The 21,145-nt window shown below is 38.9% G+C and overlaps 1 protein-coding gene across 2 annotated transcripts; it reads right to left on the bottom strand.

The window, feature by feature from the left end:
* Positions 1 to 5,545: 5,545 nt before the first annotated feature.
* Positions 5,546 to 20,814, bottom strand: oxld1 (oxidoreductase-like domain containing 1). Of its 2 annotated transcripts, none has more exons than XM_063003641.1 (2): positions 20,794 to 20,814; positions 5,546 to 6,183 (listed from the first exon to the last, which is right to left on the bottom strand). In XM_063003641.1, the coding sequence occupies exons 1-2, from the start codon at positions 20,797 to 20,799 to the stop codon at positions 5,782 to 5,784; spliced, it is 408 nt and encodes a 135-aa protein (XP_062859711.1). In that variant the 5' UTR covers positions 20,800 to 20,814; the 3' UTR covers positions 5,546 to 5,781. The 2 variants fall into 2 exon arrangements, with proteins under 2 accessions (XP_062859711.1, XP_062859710.1); XM_063003640.1 differs by lacking the exon at positions 20,794 to 20,814 and adding an exon at positions 7,999 to 8,171.
* Between the last annotated feature and the right edge of the window lie 331 nt (positions 20,815 to 21,145).

Genomic DNA, 21,145 nt, shown 5'->3' with positions numbered 1-21,145 from the left:
TAGAAATTCTTTATCCTGATCAGGGTCACATTGGGTCTGGCGTCACACAGTTCATCAAAGCACTACTCACTCAGCTATGTATTGACTCATTCACATAATTTACATCTTTTGCATGTTTTGGAAGTTGGGACATGGCCAAGGTCTAAACCCAGGTCCTAAGGACCCTAGTGTTTTGCCACCAAGCCAGTCAATAATGTTCACAAACTGTTCAGTACGGTCACGTCCACACCACCAAAAACACTGGCCAGTAAGGGAGGTTGTTAACAGTGTGCCACTCCATTGTAGGAAATTATACATCTGCCCATTTTATTTACTAATTTAAAGTAGCCAATCATCTTCAACTTGTGCTACGCTGAACTTACATTACCTGCTGTCACTGTGCTGCTTCAAAACAAATACGTACTCTGTGTTAACTTCTGTTATATTAATTTCTAAATAATACAAACTGTCAATGTAAAAAACAGTTAAGCTCCATTAATGGAATACATTTCTATTTTATGATCCCACATTTTAGTGTTCTAAAACATGTTACAATTTCAACTATCTTTTAAATAATAGTTCTAGAATTCTGCTCACTATCTCATGTTTACATTTTATCATTACCAAATACAGCTCAAGCAATCCTTTGGTTAATGGCTTTGCTCCAAGGGTTCAACAGTGGCAACCTGGAAGCAGTGTGGCCTAAACCAGCCACCTTCCAAATACTAGCCCAGTATCTTAACTCCTGATCTATACACTGCCATATTGTGATGATGTATACCTATTCTTACAATTCCATATTTGAAAAAAAAAAAAAAAAAGTCTGAACTTTACTTAGCTCTCTAAAAGTGAAATCCACAATGTGTTGGTTTCTTGCGTTCGACCTACGAATCCACATTGTACAGCTCTTTAAAACTCTATCTAGACTTTTATATTCTTTAGGGTTGTAGAAGACTATTGTATATTTCCTTTAATTCTACATATGATTCTAGATGAGTTAAGTGTATCAAACTCTACTTACCTATGACAGCCTAATTAATTAAGTGCAGCACTGTTTGTATTCCGTCTCTGGTGGAGGAGTGGGTGTCTATGCTGAGCTTTCTCTGGAAGGATGCGGGTGGGAATTTTATACCTTCTTACCTCTCGGCAGATTAGAAGTGGAACGCCTACCTCCCCTAATATCATAAAAGCTTGCAGCATGGACAACCTGTGTGTGTGCATCTGCACTGTAAAATACACAGCCCTTAGTTTTATAGGCCAAGAAACATGTAAAACACATTAAATCAGATTTTGGACTCCAGTATGCATGCAAAGTGGCAGTGCTAAACAGAATCAAACAAACGAAGGTTAATAAATAAATCAATTAGTAATGTCAGCCTACAAATACTGGAAAAGGCATATTATAACTCATACCAGTAATAAGAAAACCATGAAATAATATGGAGAGTCAGAAAATGCTACTTATTTCTCCATTGTGTAAAACAAAACAACAGAAAATGACAGACTGTATTGCTCCAATGGCTGCTTGTACAAAAGAAGTAACTGTTAATGATTTCCAAAAAGGGCCTACCTTAATGGCAACAAAGAACAAAAATTAAGTTATTTTTAATAATAAACAGTGATCTCTAATCTCAGCCAGTGAAGAAGTGATCACTAATAACAGACTAAAGTATAAAAAGCTTCTCCAGTTTCTCTGCTGTCCATAGTAAAAAAATAAAAAATTTGTGTCTACAGTAGATGTGCTTGATATACTATAGTATTAACAATCAATTACTAATAGCTGCTGATAATATATACAGTGTATCACAAAAGTGAGTACACCCCTCACATTTCTGCAGATATTTAAGTATATCTTTTCATGGGACAACACTGACAAAATGACACTTTGACACAATGAAAAGTAGTCTGTGTGCAGCTTATATAACAGTGTAAATGTATTCTTCCCTCAAAATAACTCAATATACAGCCATTAATGTCTAAACCACCGGCAACAAAAGTGAGTACACCCCTAAGTGAAAGTTCCTGAAGTGTCAATATTTTGTGTGGCCACCATTATTTCCCAGAACTGCCTTAACTCTCCTGGGCATGGAGTTTACCAGAGCTTCACAGGTTGCCACTGGAATGCTTTTCCACTCCTCCATGACGACATCACGGAGCTGGCGGATATTCGAGACTTTGCGCTCCTCCACCTTCCGCTTGAGGATGCCCCAAAGATGTTCTATTGGGTTTAGGTCTGGAGACATGCTTGGCCAGTCCATCACCTTTACCCTCAGCCTCTTCAATAAAGCAGTGGTCGTCTTAGAGGTGTGTTTGGGGTCATTATCATGCTGGAACACTGCCCTGCGACCCAGTTTCCGGAGGGAGGGGATCATGCTCTGCTTCAGTATTTCACAGTACATATTGGAGTTCATGTGTCCCTCAATGAAATGTAACTCCCCAACACCTGCTGCACTCATGCAGCCCCAGACCATGGCATTCCCACCACCATGCTTGACTGTAGGCATGACACACTTATCTTTGTACTCCTCACCTGATTGCCGCCACACATGCTTGAGACCATCTGAACCAAACAAATTAATCTTGGTCTCATCAGACCATAGGACATGGTTCCAGTAATCCATGTCCTTTGTTGACATGTCTTCTGCAAACTGTTTGCGGGCTTTCTTTTGTAGAGACTTCAGAAGAGGCTTCCTTCTGGGGTGACAGCCATGCAGACCAATTTGATGTAGTGTGCGGCGTATGGTCTGAGCACTGACAGGCTGACCCCCCACCTTTTCAATCTCTGCAGCAATGCTGACAGCACTCCTGCGCCTATCTTTCATAGACAGCAGTTGGATGTGACGCTGAGCACGTGCACTCAGCTTCTTTGGACGACCAACGCGAGGTCTGTTCTGAGTGGACCCTGCTCTTTTAAAACGCTGGATGATCTTGGCCACTGTGCTGCGGCTCAGTTTCAGGGTGTTGGCAATCTTCTTGTAGCCTTGGCCATCTTCATGTAGCGCAACAATTCATCTTTTAAGATCCTCAGAGAGTTCTTTGCCATGAGGTGCCATGTTGGAACTTTCAGTGACCAGTATGAGAAGAGTGTGAGAGCTGTACTACTAAATTGAACACACCTGCTCCCTATGCACACCTGAGACCTAGTAACACTAACGAGTCACATGACATTTTGGAGGGAAAATTACAAGCAGTGCTCAAATTGGACATTTAGGGGTGTAGTCTCTTAGGGGTGTACTCACTTTTGTTGCCGGTGATTTAGACATTAATGGCTGTATATTGAGTTATTTTGAGGGAAGAATAAATTTACACTGTTATATAAGCTTCACACAGACTACTTTTCATTGTGTCAAAGTGTCATTTTGTCAGTGTTGTCCCATGAAAAGATATACTTAAATATCTGCAGAAATGTGAGGGGTGTACTCACTTTTGTGATACACTGTACAGTGTATCACAAAAGTGAGTACACCCCTCATATCTTTTCATGGGACAACACTATAGAAATAAAACTTGGATATAAGTTAGAGTAGTCAGTGTACAGCTTGTATAGCAGTGTAGATTTACTGTCTTCTGAAAATAACTCAACACACAGCCATTAATGTCTAAATGGCTGGCAACATAAGTGAGTACACCCCACAGTGAACATGTCCAAATTGTGCCCGAAGTGTCAATATTTTGTGTGACCACCATTATTATCCAGCACTGCCTTAACCCTCCTGGGCATGGAATTCACCAGAGCTGCACAGGTTGCTACTGGAATCCTCTTCCACTCCTCCATGATGACATCACGGAGCTGGTGGATGTTAGACACCTTGAACTCCTCCACCTTCCACTTGAGGATGCGCCACAGGTGCTCAATTGGGTTTAGTCCATCACCTTTACCTTCAGCTTCCTCAGCAAGGCAGTTGTCATCTTGGAGGTTGTGTTTGGGGTCGTTATCCTGTTGGAAAACTGCCATGAGGCCCAGTTTTCGAAGGGAGGGGATCATGCTCTGTTTCAGAATGTCACAGTACATGTTGGAATTCATGTTTCCCTCAATGAACTGCAGCTCCCCAGTGCCAGCAACACTCATGCAGCCCAAGACCATGATGCTACCACCACCATGCTTGACTGTAGGCAAGATACAGTTGTCTTGGTACTTCTCACCAGGGCGCCGCCACACATGCTGGACACCATCTGAGCCAAACAAGTTTATCTTGGTCTCGTCAGACCACAGGGCATTCCCGTGATCCATGTTCTTGGACTGCTTGTCTTCAGCAAACTGTTTGCGGGCTTTCTTGTGCGTCAGCTTCCTTCTGGGATGACGACCATGCAGACCGAGTTGATGCAGTGTGCGGCGTATGGTCTGAGCACTGACAGGCTGACCTCCCACGTCTTCAACCTCTGCAGCCATGCTGGCAGCACTTATGTGTCTATTTTTTAAAGCCAACCTCTGGATATGATGCCGAACACGTGGACTCAACTTCTTTGGTCGACCCTGGCGAAGCCTGTTCCGAGTGGAACCTGTCCTGGAAAACCGCTGTATGACCTTGGCCACCATGCTGTAGCTCAATTTCAGGGTGTTAGCAATCTTCTTATAGCCCAGGCCATCTTTGTGGAAAGCAACAATTCTATTTCTCACATCCTCAGAGAGTTCTTTGCCATGTGGTGCCATGTTGAATATCCAGTGGCCAGTATGAGAGAATTGTACCCAAAACACCAAATTTAACAGCCCTGCTCCCCATTTACACCTGGGACCTTGACACATGACACCAGGGAGGGACAATGACACATTTGGGCACAATTTGGACATGTTCACTGTGGGGTGTACTCACTTATGTTGCCAGCTATTTAGACATTAATGGCTGTGTGTTGAGTTATTTTCAGAAGACAGTAAATCTACACTGCTATACAAGCTGTACACTGACTACTCTAAGTTATATCCAAGTTTCATGTCTATAGTGTTGTCCCATGAAAAGATATAATGAAATATTTGCAGAAATGTGAGGGGTGTACTCACTTTTGTGATACACTGTACATTTATATGCATTTAAAATAAACTAAAATGATAAGCTTTGCCTGGTTCAATACATGCACCTGCCTACTAAAATTAACACATGCAAGAATGTGCAAACACAAAACCTAGTGGCTTCTTTAATGTTAAACAAACAATCCTTACTGGAAGGGTCTGGATTAGATGGCTATCTTGATTAGTTAATTAGATGCAGTGAGCTTTTGGTAAGGATTATACGTTCTCATTAATTAAAGCCCTAGTTGTTGACAGCAGTTATACTAGTCAAAATAGGTCAAGTTCTTTGGGCTCAACCTTATCTCTGATGGACCAAAAAACTGTGAAAATGTGTGCTGTGTACAGTCCACGCTTAATGTGGTTTTGGGATGTCGAGTTTTCTGGGCCAAGGACAAAAAGGTTAATCCAGAATGTTGTCAGTTGAATGGGGTTTCATCAGTGCTCCAAACATTGTTTGAATGTGTTGAAGGCATTATATTTTAAATGTATTAATATTTACAAAATACAATTAAGTTGGTCAGTGGAAATTTAAATAAAGGTTAAAGAGAATTAACAAATCACATTCTTGATTTTATTGCATTTTTTCCCGAAAACGGAGTATTCACATTAAGCTGTGAAACACTGATTTACTCGTTCTGCATGCTGCTGCACAACACATTTGGAATACAAAGTCAGGAGTCACACATTCAGAAAAACAAACAGTGTATAGTTTTGAGACCAGATCTATACTACTCATCTTCAAACCCTGACAGCTGTAATGAAACACAATGTCTTGCAGTAGATAAATAGCATAACAATCATGTCTTTTTCAGTAACCTGATCTCCATTTTAAGATAAGTCTTGAGGTTCTCATCCTGAACGTTGTCCTCCAAGGCAGCCAGGGCTTTCTCTCCACCATCAGTGTAGTATTTTAGCAGTTCTGTAGCATACTCAATCCACACACAGTTATGGCAACCACTCATGCAACAGCAGGTGGGAGGTAATGGAGGACCTTGATCTGCAGCTTCTGAACTCCTTTGTCCAGGTTCAGCAGCCTCCGAATGTCTTTGTGTTAAGGTGGCTGGAGACAATGGAGCAGGTGGATCCATGCTTTTACACTGGAGTTGATTTAAACAACAGTGTAGTTGTTTGCTTAGGGGGAGGACCGGACCGACAAAGAAGGGCTTTATCCTCAAGGGTGCCAGGTGTAGGACAAACAGCTGTGGGGGGGAAAATGGCACATATTTAAGTAGGTTCCCAATTTGTAGCAAGTTTTGTACAGAGACTAACTTAATGACTAAATAACTAGTCTTTTGCTGCGTTTGCATGTCATAAATAAAGGATTATCTTCTATTGGGGGCTTTCATATGTGTATCATGCCAGAAGTCACATACCAAGATTTTGCTAAAACTGTTAATTAAGTGCGTTTTTTTATACAACAAACTATTTATGTTAAACATAAACAAGTGACCTACTGTTTTAAAGCATAGAATCTTCACTTTTCAAGCCAATAACCATTTATTACTGTCATTCATCTTTAGTAACTGCTTTATCCTGATCAGAGTCATGCTGGGTCTTAGGATTTTTGTTTACATATACACAATGACATTACATAATTACCCCGGATAGGCATGATATGGCATGCAGTAGATGCTTTACTAATATTAAGGGTGCAATGCATGCCATGAAAACCTTTCAGTCAGCATTTACAAAATCTTCACAGATCTGAACTGTTGTCAAAAGACAACGCGGGTCCTAAGATTTCTGCGGTTTATGCCACATTATGATGTTACCGTTTGCATGTGGCAACAGGGGACAGTTTTCATCATAGTATTCATCATTCTGTGAGCCAGTGCCCACTGTACACTCAGATTCCCGTTCATGGCTGACAAAAGTGGTAACCAAATTGACATCGTCAGCACATGCGCCTTAAGGTTTAAAGTGTTCTCAGCTCTAAGATACAGTCCACAGACATGCAGGTGAGGTGAATTGGAGATACAAAATTGTCCATGACTGTGTTTGACATTAAACTTGTGAACTGATGAATCTTGTGTAACGAGTAACTACTGTTAATGTCATGAATGTAACCAAAGTGTGTAAAACATGACATTAAAATCCTAATAAATAATAAATGAAAGTCAAACAGATATAAATTTAAGCTTTACATATACTAAATTTCAATATAAAAATGAACTTATAGAAATTTCACTCATTTGTTCCATAACTCTTTGCACTGTTGTTCATGTCACAATCGATTAAATGCTGTAAAAACATAAGTAAACATAAGTAAAAAAATTTAAGTACATAAGTAATTCTACATTAGAATAGAGGAAGGTAAACAAAAAAGCTGCATCAACAGTTAATTCAAGCATCCAAAAAGTGTATGTTGATCTCATTTTACCCAGTTACACCACATTAAGCTAGGCGTGCGGCACAGTGGCACTGTGGGTTTGTTTGTTTATTTATTAGGATTTTTTACATCATGTTTTACACTTTGGTTACATTCATGACAGAAACGGTAGTCACTCATTACACAAGGTTTATCAGTTTACAAGGTTATATCGAACTTCCATGTTTTTGGACTGTGGGAGGAAACCGGGGGAAACCCACGCAGACACGGGGAGAACATGCAAACTCCACACAGAAAGGACCCGGGCCGCCCCACCTGGGGATCGAACCCAGGACCTTCTTGCTGTGAGGTAGCACTGTCGTTTGCATGTTCTCCCCGTGTCTGTGTGGGTTTCCTCCCACAGTCCAAAAACATGCAAGTGAGATGACTTGAACTTGTGAACTGATGAATCTTGTGTAACGAGTAACTACCGTCGGTCATGAATGTAACCATGGTGTGTAAAACATGACGGTAAAATCCTAATAAATAAATAAATTAGGCTAGGCAGTAGTAAAAGTATAATTTACAAACATATCAGTGGTTTCAAAACTACCTGTGTTTTAACGCGAACTTAATTTACAGTGTACAGCCACCATTGTGATTTAAGAGTGATTACATAGTTAGCATGCTAGCTGAAGATACCGACCCTGTGTAGACATGGCGCAGCTTTATTTACGGACATTCTGTACAGTAGTTGATCCTTCTACAACCGCACCATGTCAGCATGTCATGGAGTAATTCTTTACAGATACAGATTACCGCTTTTACTCCACTATCAGCTAGCCGACATGATAACAACACCACAAGCGCTCGTTCCAACCAGGGTTGCCAGGTCCAGCAAAAATGTTCAAGCCAAAGTCAGTCCAAAATTGGCTCTTCAGAAGCTGAAACTAGTCCAAAATCTTAGGAGTCAAGAGAAGTTTAAAGAAAACAGGCTATAAATAACAAAAAACTACCAGTATATGTGATATGTATAAAAGGTAGTAAATTTAGTTAAAACAAGTTCTGTACATTCAATAAGCTTATTAAAAAAATGCAGTTAATTGTGTGTAATGTATGACGGCGTATTTGGGCCACTTTAAAGAAAAATATTTTTTTTAAGTTTCGATTTTGAGAATAAAGTCGTATAAATTTCGATTTCGAGATTAAAGTCGAAATAATTACGAGATTAAAGTTGAAATATTATGGCCATAGCAACTTCCTTGTGTTAAAATGAGGGATGTTCATGATTTGTAATACTGTACTTTTATATCGGTTTCACAAATAAAGAAATCTCCAATCTCCTGTAACATCAGCACCAGTTTGTTATTAGTATAAGGACGTGAAACGGCTTTGCAATAAACTGGGTTTATTTGGAAGAATGTGCGCCAACAGTGCACTCGGCATCTGCGTCGTCAGAAGTACCTTCAACCGAGCCGTCGTAGTAATGGGGTAAAAAGAATTAGTTCTTTAGTATAAAGAGTCAGTTTTCTCAGTATAAAAAGCAGTTCATTCAGTATAGAGCAAGAGCACAACAGTTATTTTATGGGAAAAAAAATTAATATCCCTTTTTTATGGTTAGAAAAGTGATTCCTTGGGGGGGGGGGGGGGGGGTACTCTCAATACAGCAGTGAGAAAACATTACGTTCGAGTCTTCTCATTTATTCTATCCCCTTTTTAGGTATGATACTGTATTAATTACAATTTATACCATGAAAGTGTAAATCTGAACAGTTTAAGAACTTACTGGAGTTATGTGGGTTTTTTTCTTTGTGTGAGAAACGTATTAAAAACATTGTTATTGCCGCTCAGGTGGCGCAGCGGTAAAAAGAAACGCGCTGCAACCAGGGCTGGATTCTGAGAAGCGTCGTATCGAATCCAGCCTTGCTTTACCGGTTCGAAGCTGAGTGGCTATATGAGCAACGATTGGCCGGTTGCTCATGCGGGGGGTGGGACAAAGAACCGGATGTGGGTCTCTCTCTGTCAGAATGCGATTGCGTTCTCTGCCGGCTGATTGAAGGCGCTTACACAGAGATGGGAGAGGGTGCCCTTAGGGTGTGTCTCTCCGCATGCAACGCTAGGTGGCGCCAAACTCGTCAATGTGTGGGTGGCAAAGATGCATCTGGCTGCTACTCGTGTTTCGGAGGGGATACGGGTTAGCTTCAATCACCTCCGTCAGGGCAGGGTTCGGCATAGACAGAGAGGAAGCACGATGCTAATTGAACAATTGGATGCGCTAAAAAGGGGAGAAAAAGGGGTAAAAAAAAAAATACATTGTTATTGCTGCTGGTTAGTAATAATAATGATAATCCATTTTATTTATGGTGCCTTTCAAAACACTTAAGGCGCCATAGGCAAAAAAGTAAAAAAAAAAAAAAAACAGTACAAACTATTAAATAAAAAATTTAAATAATTTAACAACAAAAACTTTTTTTAAAACATTACAGCACATATACACACATACTCATATACTATTTCTAAATGTTCTGTTAATCTTACTTTGTATTTTATTTTATATTCTAATCTATATTTTTTGTAAAGTATTTTGTTTGCAGTGGTATTATAATTCATTGTCTGTTTTCCACCACTAAAACATTTCAACGTGTGAATGTGTCTATACCTAGCCTAGCCAACTAGTTCACAGCTGAGATACTGACTAAAACCCAAATAATTCATACATAATTTTATTGTTATTACGAAAGATATACAATAAAGACTTGTGCACCGTGTGCAGTACATTAACTATACTAAAGACATTACAGCAGAGTTCATATCCAGGTAAACACGGGTACTTGTTAGCTTAGTCGCTAGTGTTAGCTGCTAAGCTAGTTGCAGTGATTTCTGTTTCTATAAGGTCTCTGTATTTATAAATCTATCATATTATTATTGTAATACATGCATTGTTTGTAAGTAGCTGCTCTCAGTAGGGTTGTAGATAAATTCTGTTGTTTAAAGCGGTCAAATTTCTCGTTTCTGGTGCTTTACTTTCTCACAACGTTACCATCATAGCGTATCACCACCAAGCGGCTAACTCATACCACGTAGTTGTGTTTGCTGGGTGAATAAATATGTACATTTTTAATAGTGACCGAACACGTGTCCTTGTTCATTTAAAATAAAAATAGATGTTATTCTGTTTACATTTATAAGCACAAAGTCCAAAGAAGACTCACTACGCATGCTCCGATTTATTTGCGTAGGGTGCGCAAAGTGCGTAAGGTGCATCCGTACTTTACGTACGTATAGTTTACACTATTATTTATATTATATATGATGGTACCACAACAAAACACAGCAGAGCAGGAGGGGAGGAGCGAGGTGTGCATGTAAGATGTGAGAGGAGCGGTGTCTGTACAGACATGGTTTTTACTTTATGATGAAACAGAAGAAATGTATTGAATGTTGCGGAGAAAAAGTAAAACTAAAGTATCGATCCCATCATACTAGTATCGATTCGATTCCAATACCAACGTTGGTATAGATAATATCGATATTTGGATCGACCCGCCCACCCCTACTGACTACTTTTTTTGGACTGTGGGAGGAAACCCAAACAGGCACAGGGAGAGCATATTATAATATTTATACATTTACATACATTTTCGGCGTTTAGCAGAAGCCTTTATCCAAAGTGACTTACAGTACTGTGACAGTATACAGTCTGAGCAATTGAGGGTTAAGGGCCTTGCTCAAGGGCCCAACAGTGGCAACCTGGCAGTGGTGGGGCTTGAACCAGTGACCTTCTGCTTACTAATCTAGTACCTTAACCGCTAGGCTACAACTGTTATATTTATTATAATATTTATTACAATTTAATGCCTGTATTGGGGTTGTGTATACCTGGTGGTATTTTTACCAACTGGAAACAGCAAGAGGTGGTAAAATGGATCAAAGAGTCAAAACAGCAGCTGAATTTGATTTGTACTTACTCTTTGTTCTTTCCTCTCCTGGACTCGCTTCTCCCCTCTGATCCCCTTAACCTTTCATCAATTTTGTCTTTCCATTCCCTCATGATTCTGATTAAAATTTCAGGTTACATTAAGAGCTATATTGAACTCGTTATTTTACTGCTTTGCTGTGTAGCTTAATTTTAAGTTCTGAATAAGAACTATTTACAGTCTTAGAGCTTTTTTCTTCTAAACATGTGTGTTTTTTTTCCTCATCTTCCTCAGCAAGGGCTGAGTACATATTCATTTCCATTGTGTACTGTTTGTAATGAGTTTTTTGGCGGCCGCGGTAGATTGCAGCCCAAAAATCACACTCCGCAAGTATTGAAATGTCACCCGCGACTACATTTTTAAACTAGTTCAATTTGGCTGATAAACCGCGAACCTGGCAACTCTGATTTCCACCTTTTGACCCAAGGAAATCTGACCAATCAGAGTGCATAAAACGAATTCAAGGGCAGGTCATGTACAGGCTTATAAAAAGGCCCTGCAGTATGAAAGTTGTCCAGCAGATGTCAGTAGGTTTACGGAATAAAAAGAATAGACACTTGTTTAAAATTCACATTTAAAACATCCCATTTTTCCACATAAAAATAACATTTTAACGGTTTTAAATTCAGATAATCATTTATCATTCAATTATTCACATTTATACAACGGAATATTAGGGCCACTGTAAAAAATATTTGTAAGTTTTGATTTCGAGATTAGAGTCAAAATGTTATGAGAATAAAGTCGAAATATTATGAGAATAAAGTCGAAATTATTTCGAGATTAAAGTCAAAATGATTATGAGATTAAAGTCAAAATGTTATGAGAATAAAGTTGAAATATTATGAGAATAAAGTCGAAATTATTTCGAGATTAAAGTCAAAATGATTATGAGATTAAAGTCAAAATGTTATGAGAATAAAGTTGAAATATTATGAGAATATAGTCGAAATTATTTCGAGATTAAAGTCAAAATGATTATGACAATAAAATCGAAATATTATGGCCAAAGAGTGTGCAGCCGTCGTGGGCTTTTCAGTTCAGAGAAGCAAAGGTCTTAATCTTGTAATTATTTTTACTTTAATCTCGTAATTATTTTGACTTCAATCTCGTAATTATTTCGACTTTAATCTCGTAACATTTCGACTTTATTCTCATAATATTTTGACTTTAATCTCAAAATCGAAACTAAAAAAAAATGTTCTTTAAAGTGGCCCTAATACGCCGTCGTACATTTATCATTAGTTTCCATCCAAATACTTTTTTTTTTGAGTTATTGAAAACAGTTTAGTTTGCAAAGTTGCTAGTTATTACCTACATTTATTAATGGCTTAACTGCATTACAGTTCGATACTAGTATAAAACATTTGACAGCATTTGGCAGACACTTTTATCCAGAAGTGCTTCCTCAGTAAACAATTTCTTGCTGTAGTACAAGTACACAGCAGGCTAAGATGGTAAATAGGTAAGTTTGGTTACCCAGCAATGGACTAGCAGCTTATCCAGAGTGTATTTTTGACTAGCAGAATTTTTTGTGTAGAAGGCCCCAGACTCACCAGGGGGTCTAAAAATAATAATATATGGTTAACAAGCAAGTGTTTCAAGAGAGTTTTATGAATGTTTATGAATAAGTTACTTAATGTATTGATACTGTTTTATAGCTTTTATTTTCACTAATCTTTTCAACCTGGACGGCACGATCGAGTGGTGGGTAGCACTGTCGCCTCACAGCAAGAAGGTCCCGCGTCCGATTCCTAAGTGGAATAGTCCAGGTTCTTTCTGTGTAGAGTTTGCATGTTCTTTCCATGTCTTCCTCCCACAGTATAAAGACATGAACTCAGGTTAACTGGAGATGCTAAAAAAGCCCCTCTAAGAGTGAGTGTGAATGTGTGTTGCTCTGTGTTGGACTGCCGATCTGTCCAGGGTGTTTACTGCAATTTACCCAGTGAAACAGACCCACTGAGACTTTGGGAAGTGGAATACAGTGGGGCCAAAAAGTATTTAATCAGCCACTGATTGTGCAGGTTCTCCTACTTAGAAAGATGAGAGAGGTCTGTAATTTTCATCATAGGTACACTTCAACTATGAGAGACAAAATGAGAAAAAAAAATCCAGGAAATCACATTGTAGGATTTTTAAAGAATTTATTTGTAAATTATGGTGGAAAATAAGTATTTGGTCAATAACAAAAGTTCAACTCAATACTTTGTAACATAACCTTTGTTGGCAATGACAACGTCAAGGTCAAACGTTACCTGTAAGTCTTCACCAGGTTTGCACACACTGTAGCTGGTATTTTGGCCCATGCCTCCATGCAGATCTCCTCTAGAGCAGTGATGTTTTGGGGCTGTCGCTGGGCAACACGGACTCCACAAATTTTCTATGGGGTTGAGGTCTGGAGACTGGCTAGGCCACTCCAGGACCTTGAAATGCTTTTTACGGAGCCACTTCTTCGTTGCCCGAGCGGTGTGTTTGGGATCATTGTCATGCTGGAAGACCCAGCCACGTTCCATCTTCAATGCTCTCACTGATGGAAGGAGGTTTTGGCTTAAAATCTCACGATACATGGCCCCGTTCATTCTTCCCTTAACACGGATCAGTCGTCCTGTCCCCTTTGCAGAAAAACAGCCCCAAAGCATGATGTTTCCACCCCCATGCTTCACAGTAGGTATGGTGTTCTTGGGTTCTTTTTCTTCCTCCAAACACGACGAGTTGAGTTTTTACCAAAAAGTTCCATTTTGGTTTCATCTGACCACATGATATTCTCCCAATCCTCTTCTGGATCATCCATATGCTCTCTGGCAAACTTCAGACGGGCCTGGACATGTACTGGCTTAAGCAGGGGGACACGCCTGGCACTGCAGGATTTGAGTCCCTCTCGGCGTAGTGTGTTACCGATGGTAGCCTTTGTTACTTTGGTCCCAGCTCTCTGCAGGTCATTCATCAGGTCCCTCCGTGTAGTTCTGGGATTATTGCTCACCTTTCTCATGATCATTTTGACCCCACGGGATGAGATCTTGCGTGGGGCCCCAGATCAAGGGAGATTATCAATGGTCTTGTATGTCTTCCATTTTCTTACAATTGCTCCCACAGTTGATTTATTCACACCAACCTGCTTGCCTATTGTACTCTTCCCAGCCTGGTGCAGGTCTACAATTTTCTTCCTGGTGTCCTTCGACAGCTCTTTGGTCTTGGCCATGGTTGAGTTTGGAGTCTGACTGTTTGAGGCTGTGGACAGGTGTCTTTTATACAGATAACGAGGTCAAACAGGTGCCATTAATACAGGTAATGAGTGGAGGACATAAGAGCTTCTTAAAGAAGAAGTTACAGGTCTGTGAGAGCCAGAAATCTTGCTTGTTTTTGGGTGACCAAATACTTATTTTCCACCATAATTTACAAATAAATTCTTTAAAAATCCTACAATGTGATTTCCTGTATTTCTTTTCTCATTTTGTCTCTCATAGTTGAAGTGTACCTATGATGAAAATTACAGACCTCTCTCATCTTTCTAAGTAGGAGAACTTGCACAATCAGTGGCTGACTAAATACTTTTTGGCCCCACTGTAAATCTGTACTATACACAGACAATCCCTACCACAGTGTTTACAAAAAGTGACCAGAAGCAGGGCTCAAAACTTGGTGCTGTGAAGTACCTAATCTACCAGCTGCACCCACTGTGCCACTCAATCAAATACATTTATTTGTAAAAACAGTGATAAATTGAAGAAGAAATGCCAGGTAAAGTGATCTAGTACAAGTATTAGTGGCACAAATGTCATTAGAGATTTTTTTTATCATCTATTATTGCTGTTAAGATCATTTTATCTTTTGTAGATAGACATGACATGACTGCACTGTTTTTAATAAAAAGCATACAAAGTAAACCTTCTCTAAATCTTTATACAGTCAAACCTCGGTTTTTGTATGCCCCTATTTTCGTATGATTCGGTTTTCGTCAATTTTCGTCAGTTTTTTTCTACCTCGAGTTTCGAACGCTGACTTGGGAAACAGTTAAACAGTACCGATCACGTTCGGCCATTTCCCACGTGACTCGGTACGGGCCAACGCGAACAAAGACTTGCGCTGCCATATCGGGGTATCCCTCTGCCTTCCTCGCTGCCTTCCATACGCCAACAGGACTCCTTAATAAAGGTAAATGTGATGTTAAATGTTCATTTGTCCATTTCATTACTTATTTATAATCATTTCTCATAGTTTTCTGTACTTAAAACTACATTTATTCTCTATAAAATGTATTTTTTGTTAATATTTTTGCCTTTCAGGAACGCATTAATTGTATTTACTTTATTCCTTATGAGAATTATTGTTTCAGTTTTCGTATGTTTCGACTTTCGAAAGGCCTTCTCGAACGGATTATCGACGAAAACCGAGGTACCACTGTATTTGTATGCTGAAAAGTTTACATCACCTAATATTTTTGAATCATGGAATTAAAAAATGCCTAAAATAAATTTTACTATGTTAAATAAATATTACATTCACAAAGTAGAAAGCATACAATTATCCAAAGTTTCTTGGTATGCTGAAGCATTACGATTTCCTTTCACTGGAACTAAAGGGCCTAGACCAACTTCTAAAAACAAACCAATAACATTATCCCTCCTCCACCAAACTTCACAATTGGCTCAGTGCAGTCAGGCACGTCACATTTTCCCAGCATTTGTTAAACCTAGACTTGTCCATCAGACTGGCAGATCACTCCACAGTACATGTTTTTACTGCTCCAGAGTCTGGTGTGCTTTACACCACTCCATCTGACACTTGGCATTGTGCTTGGTGACTTAAGACTTTCATGCAGCAATTCGGTCATGGAAACCCATGCCATGAAACTCCTGGTGCACAATTTTTGTGCTGATGTTAATGCCAGAGAAGGTTTGGAACTCTGCAGTCATTGTGTCAGCAGAGCGTTGGTGACTTTTATGCACTATGAACCTCATCACTTGGCGTCCCCGCTCTGAAACTTTACATAGTCTGCCACTTTGTGGCTGGGTTCCTAAACGCTTTCAGTAACACCACTTACAGCTGATCGTGGAATATCTATGATAGAACTGACTTGTTGCAAATGGTGGCATCATATTACAGTACCATGTTTGAGTTCAGTTCCCATTCTTTTACAAATGTAGTCATGCAAACTGCATGGCTAGGTGCTTGATTGTATACACCCGTGACAACAGAACTAAATGAAACATCTGCATTCAATGCTTATATACAGTATATATATAGCATTTTAAAGGTCTATTACGAGGGCTGAAAGCATTCCCTTAAAAACTCTCTTTGTCATTTGGGTGTGTATGTGGAGGAAGAAAACATCATTATATCTTACAATAGGAACACAGGGCCTTTGAAATGCTTTCTTTTGTTGTATGGACATTAGACTTCTTTGTTATCCATCCTTAATCCTTTGTTAAAGCATGGTACTGTTTGTGTTTGAGAGTGGCAGATGTCTAGTCCCAAAGGCCTTCATGCTTGACAAGCATGGCCATAGAAACGACACATGGCATCTCCAGAGACCTTTAGGCTGCTTGTGCAATTTGTCTTGTGCCCTATGATCAAGAACTTTGCTTTAAGCTCTGAGGCCACCACAGTTAACATTCCCTGATATGATATATACACCGATCAGCCATAACAATAAAACCACCTCCTTGTTTCTACACTCACTGTCAATTTAATCAGCTCCACTTACCATATAGAAGCAATTTGTAGTTTATCTGTTTCTCTGCATGCTTTGTTAGCCCCCTTTCATCCTGTTCTTCAATGGTCAGGACTCTCCCCGGACCACTACAGAGCAGGTATTATTTGGGTGGTGGATCATTCTCAGCACTGCAGTAACACTGACATGGTGGTGGTGTGTTAGTGTGTGTTGTGCTGGTATGAGTGGATCAGACACAGCAGCGCTGCTGGAGTTTTTAAACAGCACCCCGTGGGCAGCGTCCTGTGACTACTGCCTCACCAAAACAGCCTTCTACCATCTTAGAAATATAGCCAAAATCAAGGGTCTAGTGTGCCAACAAGACCTAGAGAAGCTGATCCATGCTTTTATCTCCTGTAGGGTGGACTATTGTAATGGTCTCTTAACTGGACTTCCCAAAAAGACCATTAAACAGTTACAGCTCATTCAGAACGCTGCTGCTAGAGTTTTAACTAAGACAAAGAGAACTGAGCACATCACTCCAGTTCTAAAATCTCTACACTGGCTTCCGGTTAGTTACAGAATAGAATTTAAAGTGCTGCTACTGGTCTATAAATCACTGAATGGGTTCGGCCCAAAATACATCTCAGAAATGTTTAGAGAATATAAACCCAGTAGATCTCTTAGATCCATGAACTCAGGTCAGCTAGTTGAGCCCAGAGTCCAAACTAAACATGGTGAAGCAGCATTTAGCTGTTGGGCTGCATATAACTGGAACAGACTGCCAGGAGATATTAGATGTTCCTTAAATGTAGAAATGTTTAAATCCAGGTTAAAAACTTTTCTTTTTTCTTGTGCCTATGATTAAGCTCGAAATTTTTGCTATTACCCTATTTCTTTTAGTTTTTCATACTCTTAATAATTATTTTTATAAAGTAGTGTACATTCTAAATTGTAGTGTATATTTTACTATATTTTCTTTTAGTTTTCATGTTTTAATTGCTAATCTCTCTTGTTTTATTTTCATATTTCTTAAATTGTAGGGTATATTTTACAATATTTTCTTTTAATTTTTCACGTTCTTAATTTTTTATCTCTCTTGTTTGAATTTCATGTTCTTAATTGTAACTAAATGTTTGCAAGAAGTCTTTTTGAGATTCTAGATCTCAGGAATGTTTTAATGCTTTTAATAAAAAAAATTTTCCTTATGTAAAGCACTTTGAATTGCCACTGTGTATGAAAGGTGCTATACAAATAAACTTGCCTTGCCTTGCCTTGCCTTGCCTTACTGATGAAGGTCTAGAAGATGACCAACTCAAACACCAGCAATAGATGAGCAATCGTCTCTGACTTTACATTTACAAGGTGGACCAACTAGGTAGGAGTGTCTAATAGAGTGGACAGTGAGTGGACACGGTATTTAAAAACTCCAGCAGCGCTGCAGTGTCTGATCCACTCATACCAGCACAACACACACTAACACACCACCACCATGTCATTGTCACTGCAGTGTTGAGAATCATCCTCCACCTAAATAATACCTGCTCTGTGGTGTTCCTGTGGGGGTCCTGACCATTGAAGAACAGGGTGAAAGCAGGCTAAAAAAGTATGTAGAGAAATAGATGGATTACAGTCAGTAATTGTAGAACTACAAAGTGCTCATATATGGTAAGTGGAGCTGATAAAATGGACAGTGAGTGTAGAAACAAGGAGGTGGTCATAATGTTATGCCTAATCGGTGTATATAATGTACTTATACACTTGGCTGAGATATGCAGGGCCTACGTTCAGTCAAGAGGGTTTTTTCCCCCAACATGCATACACACATTTTCCATTTCCCTGCCTATGTTTACACACTCCACGTACTGTGATGTCAGAGTTATTCATCACACACAACGAAACAAACAATTTAGCAATTTATCTATACTGTTATCGTTAAATCAATATTGATGCCTATATTCATCATATGCAGTAATGTTGGCTAAAATTATTCAGTGATGTTAAAATGGGATAGTCAGGGTAAAGTTATATCAATGTGCTGATACTGATGTGTTTCTGACTCTAGCTCTATATCAGAGAGATAGGTGAGGAATGGAACAAGCTATTATGTAAGCAGGTGTGTCTTTCTCATTCAGATAACTACAGCACCCAGCCTAGTCCAGTAAAACCGAGCGAATCTCGGACAAACAAAAGACTATTCAGTTTGGAATTTTGACGCAGATGATGTGTATGATTTTTTTGTGTAGGTGCATGAGGTAGAATCTTGGTTCCTTTAGTTTTAAGGTACACTACAGCAGAAGACGTGTTTCCTACAACCACAATATGTGTAGATTTTAGGCATTTTCCCAGAACCTTACCATGTTTGGTAGTCTTTGTGAGTACCAAATATGGTGAACGACACACTACGCACCTCTATATACGCACAAGTGAGTCTTAGTAGCATGACTAACCAGATTACCCTGGGTTTTAAGGGCTGTTTTCTTAGCTTAATAATTGGCTTGTTTTCTTTAATTATTTAATTAACAGTTTAAAAGAACAATCAAATATTTACCACCTTTAATACATGTACAGTGGTACCTTGAAATTTGACATCAATTGGTTCTGGGAGTGGCGTCAAGTTTAAAAGGTTTAAAGAGTTTTAAGGTATTTTTTCCCATGAGGATGTATGGGAAACCTGTTAATGCGCTCCATGGTCCTGTGGAACTGCATATATTTTAGGCTAATGTAAAATAATGGGGCTATTTCTGACACTTATACACTGAAAATAACACAAGTATGATATAAAACACTGAAAAACAGTTAATCAATAAAAAAAATACAATAAAACCTGCATATTACCTGTACTTCTTTATTGTTTCCTTATGCTTCTTAATTGTGGAGATGCTTGATCTTGGATTACCGTATTCCGTTCAGTAAAGGCTCATTCACTTTTCGACTTTTGACTTACTGTACTAAAACAACAAGTGAGGAATATTCACAATTTCTCAACCCCCCCGAGCTGTAACACAAGTTTAAAAGTGAAACAGGAGGAAAATCCAGCTAAACACAGATACTCGTCGACCCTTTCAAAATGGATTTGACGGTTATTCCACACAAATGCAGATTTGTCTCATATGCGCACTTTGATGACGTCTTACCACACCACTATACATTTAAAAAATAAGGCTGAACACATCGAATTTAAGTGGAAACGTCGAGTTTAAGGGTACAAATTTCTCCACGAAGTGCGCCAAGTTTAAAAGATTTTGAGTTACAAGGTACCACTGTAATTTATTCTCTCAGTATGATATAAATTGGAGGTCAGTTATTAAAGTTTTAAAATATTAATTAAAAACAAGCCTAAAATGGTGATCTACTTAAACAGGTTTCTAAATTTTATCACCCAGAAAATGAAAGCTGGTGCAATTAAACATTAATAAATAATTATTATTTAATTTTGTACCACACAACATTCTTAAGGTATTATTTAAGCTCCTATTTCACATCTAAATTCCTATATTTTTTTACATTAAAAATAAATAAGGTTAAATAAAATAAATCAGTAAAATACATATTTTTTTCCTGGGGTTATTCCTCCTGACATGGTTAACTAAGCCAGTCAGAATCAGGCATGCAGGGATGCAGAAAGATCTTTTAAGTAGGGGGGATGCAAAATGAAAAACACTGAGACACAATACAATTCAAACGAGTGCAAGTGCACACACACACACACACACACACTGACACACACACCAAGTCAAGCAGTAACTGCTTGCTAGCAACGTTATCAACAAAACTATGAACTTTACTCTATCAACCTGTCTGTTGTTACAGGTGCTGAATAATCAAACCCTCACCCCACAACAGCTTTGTTATCAGTAATCTCATGTCCTACCTGCATTTTGACTTTCTGCTGTGATGAAGCTTCCAAGAAAACGTGTTATATCTCATTTGTTCAGAATGCTGATGGTGCACTTGCTTTACAGTTATGTGTCACATCATCTTTTGGATCATAATGCTTTAATTTGCAGTCTAAAACTTCTTTAAAAACAGGGCAGCAAAGTGTGGATTGTGGATGCAACACACTGTCAGAAATCTGGCAACCTTTGGGTTATTTTACGCATGAATGCTCTCAGTTGGCCGGTGTACTGTTTAAATAATGCACTCCCTTAACAAATATTTAATCAATACACAATAGAAATACCTGTCAATAAAAAGTAACAGAACCAATTAAATAAATAAAAAAT

This window comes from Trichomycterus rosablanca, chromosome 10 (genome assembly GCF_030014385.1).
Source record: "Trichomycterus rosablanca isolate fTriRos1 chromosome 10, fTriRos1.hap1, whole genome shotgun sequence".
Lineage (NCBI taxonomy): Eukaryota > Metazoa > Chordata > Actinopteri > Siluriformes > Trichomycteridae > Trichomycterus > Trichomycterus rosablanca.
The sequence above is the reverse complement of the archived record's forward strand: the minus strand, read 5'-3'. Positions and strand labels throughout refer to the sequence as shown.